The sequence below is a fragment of the Martes martes genome (assembly GCF_963455335.1).
Source record: "Martes martes genome assembly, chromosome: 13".
In the NCBI taxonomy this organism is placed as follows: domain Eukaryota; kingdom Metazoa; phylum Chordata; class Mammalia; order Carnivora; family Mustelidae; genus Martes; species Martes martes.
In genome coordinates, this window is record NC_137901.1 from 80,162,986 (window position 1) to 80,168,985 (window position 6,000).

General features: G+C 48.2%; 1 protein-coding gene across 1 annotated transcript in view; it reads right to left on the reverse strand.

The window, feature by feature from the left end:
• Nucleotides 1–5,744, reverse strand: part of LOC308354302 (E3 ubiquitin-protein ligase RNFT2-like) — a gene marked incomplete at its 5' end in the record, with an annotated part of 28,204 nt that extends 22,460 nt beyond the window's left edge. Inside the window, one exon of the mRNA XM_080821630.1 lies at nucleotides 5,682–5,744. Within this exon, the coding sequence (XP_080677756.1) occupies nucleotides 5,682–5,744 (63 nt within the window). The remainder of the gene's footprint in view (nucleotides 1–5,681) is intronic.
• Between the last annotated feature and the right edge of the window lie 256 nt (nucleotides 5,745–6,000).

A 6,000-nucleotide genomic window follows, 5' to 3' on the forward strand; every position in this document is an offset into this window, starting at 1 on the left:
AGTCTATATTTCTTTGTTATGAGAATGTAAGCCCCTGAAATACAGGCTTTGTGTCTTTCGGTTACTACTGTTTCTGCTCACAGAAGCTAGAACGGTGCCTTCAGCACTGGAGGTAATAATAACATCCCTCCAAGGGCTGTGATGTTAATAATAACAAATATATACATCGAGGGCTTTTTACTTGCCAGGCGCTGTTCTAAGCACTTTGCGTTAATTCATTTAGTCCTCATGACAACCTAGGAGACAGGAGCTATCATTAACCCTATTTTATAGAACAGTAATCTGGGGCACAGAGAGGTTAGGTCACTTGCTCAAGGTCACACAGCTGGGGGGGGGAGCAGAGAGAAAATCTGAACCCAGACAGGTTGGCTCCAGAGGCCAGTTTATAAATCCTTCCTGGTCAGAAAAATAAGTCACATGCTGAAAGGGCTTAAAACAAGGTGTGACGGGCCACCATATAAAAATGTTGGCTATTATTATTATTCTTGTGACTGCCTATCAGCTAAAGGAAGCTCATGTTGGAGTAAAGTGCTAGAGACGTCACAGCCACTCTGGGGGTGGGTTGCTGGCTGTCCCACACGCCAAGTTTCCCCGGTAAGTCTGGTGTGTGGCGGGCAGGCAATGTTTGCCAGCACTTAAGGCTGGCTAACGGCTGGTTAGCATTCCCGGGCTGTGTCAAAAAGCCAGACACACTGTGATGAGGAGAAAGACAGCTGTGCCTCCTCCAAGGATGTTCCTTGGAGAACATGAATCTCATTATTGAGGACCCCCACTTATAACCGTCCATGGCTCCCCAGTCCTGAGGACACAGCCTAAACAGCTTAGCTAGCCTTCTCCATGTGGCCCCGTCTACACTGGAGCCATAGGGCCACCTCGCATGGGCGAGAGGCTCCTGCTCACTTCTGCACAAGCTGGGCTTTTCCTTCCCTTTCTTACCTTGCCACTCCTTCCCTAAGCTTCCATGGATCACCCCCGCCCCCAAATCTATTCTGCTTTGAGGGGGAGCTTGTGACTGGTTGTGCCTACTATCTAGGATTCCCATGAACATCCAAGTCAATCAGTCTCAGAGCGTGGTCTGGGACCCTGGCGGTGGGGGGCGTCCTGTGAAGTTTAAACTGTTTTTATAATAATACTAGTACATTATTTAACACCTTTGCTCTCTACCAAGTGTACAATGGAGTTTTTCCTAAGGCTCATGAAATGTGATTTGCAACAAATGAGGAAACGCAGGGATCAGATCTTGAGCCAGGTGTTAAAGAAATCTATTAAAAAAAATAAAGAAAATGCCTCCATTCTCAGTAATTAAAAAATAAATTGTTTCATGAAGATATGTTATTAACATTAATTATAACTGGCTGATTATTATTTTTAATTAACTAGTATTATAGAGAGGTCACGGTTTTAAAAAAAGTTTTATTTAAGTAATTTCTACACCCAACATAGGGCTTGAACTCATGACCCCAAGATCAAGCTCCTCTGCCTGAGTCAGCCAGGTGCCCCCAAAAGGTCACAGTTTTAATTTCTATGACAGTGAATGTGGATAGCTGTAACTCATGTAAACAGAAGCTCTTTGGATCCTCAATACTTTTGAAAAGTGTGAAGAGGACTCGACTCTAAAACACATGAGAACCTTCGAGAAGCCCCTGGCACAGAGTAAGTGCTCAGTAACTCTTAGGTGTTTCTTGGACCAGGCTGTGACCTCCATAAGTGCAGGGAATCATATCTTGTTCTACCATCTTTCCCCATATGCCTAATCAGTCCCCAGTTGCTGGCTGTCATCCTCTCCTTTCTCACCTGCTTCCATAATCCTAGAGTCCTCAGTTTTGTAACCAAGAGCACAACTATCTTGAACAAAGACTTTATCTTCCAGCTTCCTTTGCATCTAGATGCCACTTGGGTCACTAAGATATGGGATAATTGTCATGTGACAAGTTCAGAGAACCTTTCATCGTATTCTTCCCTTTTCCTCCATCCTGCTGTCTGGAACTTGGATGTGATGGCTCGTGTTCCAGTTGCCATTTTGGACCATGAAGAGAAGTCCCACACCCTAGGACTGGTGAAGCAGTGAGCTGGATGGTGTCACATTACTAGATTTGTGTTGCTTACCTTCGGGTTTTGCATGAGAAAGAAAATATACTCTTTCTACATTTAAGCCACTATTGTTTTGGGTTCTTTGCTGTTATGTGCTTAATACTGAGGGCTTGGCATCCATTAGTGATCAACAAATGTTTGTTGAGTGAGTGAATCAATCAGTGAATGAGTGAATAGGTGAGCTAAATGATCATGGTTCAAACAGCTAGGTTTTTCACATGGAGAGTCCTTATGCTGAAGTGCTAGGAACTGAGGGTCTGCGTATAAGGAGGGGGAAGAAGGGCGTTGTCTAGTGACTGCTCATTGGAGCACATGTGGGAAAGACCCACAGTGCAGAAGGAAGGAAAGGACTGTGACATTGGGTGCAGGTCCCAGCTCTGCCTCTTCCAAGCGGGTAAGACCCTGGAGCCAGAGCAGGTACAGTGAGGGCACGGATGCTGGAGTCGGATGACCAGGATTTGAATTTAGACTGTCTCTGGCCGACTGACCTAAGGTAAGTCACTTCATCTCTCTCCGCTTCAGTTTTCTCATTGGTAAAATGAGGCAAAAGTAAAACCTACCTCCTAGAGTGGTTGGGAGGATAAATGAGCTAGTGCAAGGGAAGCGCTGAATGCAGGGCCTGGCACATGGGAGTACTCTGGCCCCTGCTAGCAGCCTGGCAAGGATAAAACATCTTCCAGACAAAATGAATTAAGCCTCATTAAACAAGATGGCGGTGGACGAGGAAGGCGGGACGGGAAAGAACTGATTTTCATAAGTTAACCACGTATAATGTGAAAAGGCGTTAAGAGTGCCAAGTTTGAAGTCAGATAGCCGGGGTGCATCCTTTGTAGCTGTGTGGCTTTGGGCAAGTTGTTCTCCGTCTCTGGGCCTCGAGGTTGTTTTGTGTGATGGCGGTGGGTGACCCAGCTTGGACATTCTGGTCTTCTAAGCACTGTTACGAGAACTGCTAATATACGAGTCTGTATTGTAGCATCACTTTCGGCTGTAAATGACAGAAAGTCTACTTGAAGTAGGTTCTAGAAACATTGCGTGTGCTGTACTGGGTCACGAAACTGGTGAAGGCAGGGTGGCTCTGGTTCCATACAGCTGGGTCCAAGAGTGCAAACAATGTGGCCAAAAAATCTCTATTTCTATAGTTCTTCCTATCTCTCCTCTTTCCCATCACTTGGTTCAGGCTTTCTCTGCTGCTCTGCGTGTAAGCTTCATTCTCTCCTGCCAAGGCCAGGCCTTCTCTGGGTGGGAATCATGATGATGATGATTAGAATTATTACTATTTCTTAGTTCTTACTAAGTGCTAGGCACCCCACTGCACAGACCACTTTGAGAAGAGATATTAATGCTCCCACTTTACACACGAGGAAACTGAGGCACAGAGACCATAGATAACCAGCCCCAGGTGATGCAAGTAGAAAGTGCTGGATTCTCCTATATCTGGTGGGAAAAATGACCACTGCCAGCACTAGCCAACGGTCTTAAACCTTCAACCCCACTTGAAGAGAGACCTGTTTCTCCCTGGACCCATTCACCAAATGAATGGCAAGCCTCCATCCTTAGAACCAAGCTGAGGCCAAATGAGGCGATCGGCTTCTATGATTGGTCAGTCCTGATCACATGGCTGGGGTGGGCGGAGCGCTGTAACTGACAGCCTCATCAGAACCACACTGAAATGGCCAGGCGGCTCCCCCAATAGAAAGGGGGGGGGGTGGTCAGGAAAAGGAAGCTGGAAAGCTTCCTCAAACTAAAGGTAGCAAAGGGCCACACACAGTCTTCCCTGCAAAGCTCCTCCTTTCCCTTGAGGGGAAATAAGCAGGACTTGGGTTCAGCCTCCCGGGCTTCAGGGGCCCTGAGGGAAGAGAAGAGGGCCCCTCAACCTCCCCTGTGGGTTTTCCCATATTTGCTTTGCTCGCTCTGGACTGCTCCTTAGTTTCTGATTGCGACTGGGACCTACTTCCTTGGGAAGGTCATACTTCCTGCTCTGACATGGGCAGGGTGGGCAGGCATAAGTAAGGGGCTGAAAACAAAGACTTGTTTCCTTGGGATGGCGGCCTGCGGGCTGGATGGGGAACCACAAAGCCTTTCAGAACAAAAGAGAGGAACAGCGACCTCTGTGCCATCAACCGAGGGGCAGGCAATCCTAATCTAGGTCTTCAACCAGAGAAGGCTGAGGGTGGGGAGAGCTTGGAAACACTTTGGAACGAGTTGAGGAGTGGTGGGAGGAAGTGCTGAGGGGACTGGGGACTGAAGGAAGCCTAGAGGAAGAGAGGAGGTCATGACGGAGGGAAAAGGAGAAGAAAGTGATCTCTTTATTACCAAGCACTCACCATGGGCCAGGAATTGCACATCCACTGCTACCCTGGTAGCTAGTTATGATCCATTCCCATTTCTCTGATGAGAAAGCTCAACAGAGGCATGGGGGGAAGGAATAGATTGTGGGAGCCTAAGTTAGTAGAAGAATTACAAGAGGGAAGAAAGAGGACCAGAGCTGGCCCACAGTTGAGTGATAAAATTTCTCTTTGAAACACTTAGCATGCTGCCCCCAAGGGTTTCTACTCTGAGAACTCAAAGAGATGGACCCTGTTATCATGGGTCACAGGTAACAGGTGAGGAAACACGGGCTCAAAGATGCAAAGGAGACTGTCCAAGTGCAAGATGGGGTAGAGCCATGGGTTCAAATCCAGTCTGACTTCCCCTCTGGTGCTCTGAGCCACTGTGATGCAGACCCGTGGGGTTAAAGTGAGATGTGGGGAGAGGGAAACAAAAGATATAAGATGTGTGTTTGATGGGGGTGGGGGTAAGGGGAGGGGAGAACTGAAGAGGGATGATGAACATCACAATAATGATGCCCTTGGCAGGGGTGCTGACGAGAAGGAGGAAGAAGGAAGCTTCTGGGTGCTGGAAATGTTTTATACCTGTGCTGCCCAATACAGTAGCCACTTGTCACATGTGGCTACTGAGCATTTTAAATGTGACTAAATCCGAATTGAGATGTATTGAAAGAATAAAATACACAGAGATTGTCCAAGTCTTACATAAAAGAGCTCATTAAAATTTCTGTAATGATTACCTGTTGAAATAATAATGTTTTGGACATACTAGAATAAATAAAATATATCATTAGAGTGAATGTCACCTGCTCCTTCTTACTTGTTTAACGTGACTACTAGGAAATGTGAAGTTATCTGTGTGGCTTGCATCACATTCTTATTGAAGAGCGCTGAGATCTTGAAACATATGGACATACATATACATATTTTACATATAGATATATAAATATGCAAAAATTCATCGAGCCTGTACACTTATAATTAGATCATTTTACAGTATGTAAGTTGTACCTCATTACAAAAAAAAAAAAAAGAAAGAAAGAAAGAAAAAAGCAAAGAGACCGGGCGAGCCAGAATGGATTGAGGCAGAGTGCAGCAGGTGGGGGGCGGGGCCGTCGGGGGCGGGGCCAGAGGCCTCTCGTTACCCGGCAACGGGCGCTGCCGGTGACGTCACCGACCGGCGGCAACCATTAATCCCCGTCCGGGCGGCGCGGGCAGGCCGGGCCGCCTGCCTCCTCCTCCCCCGGGCCCGGATGAGATCACCGCGGCGGGCGGCCGGCTGTCCCCGCGCTCCCAACAAATCGACTCCTCGGCGAGCGCCGGCATCTTATGATCTCATGGCCCCGCGGGACGGCGCCGGCCGATGAGGTCACAGTCCCGCGCCCCTGGCCGACCCGCTCTGCGCGCCGCCGGCTCCGGGCCGGGCCCTCCGTGCGCCCCGCGCCGGTACCGGCCCCCGAGCCGACCGCTCTTTGACCTCTGCGGACAAAGGAGGTCGCTGTTTGCCAAAAGCAAAGCTGCCTTTTCCATTCTTTCACGCGCCTTCGCCACCCCTGAGGTCACGTACCAGCAGGGAGTGAAC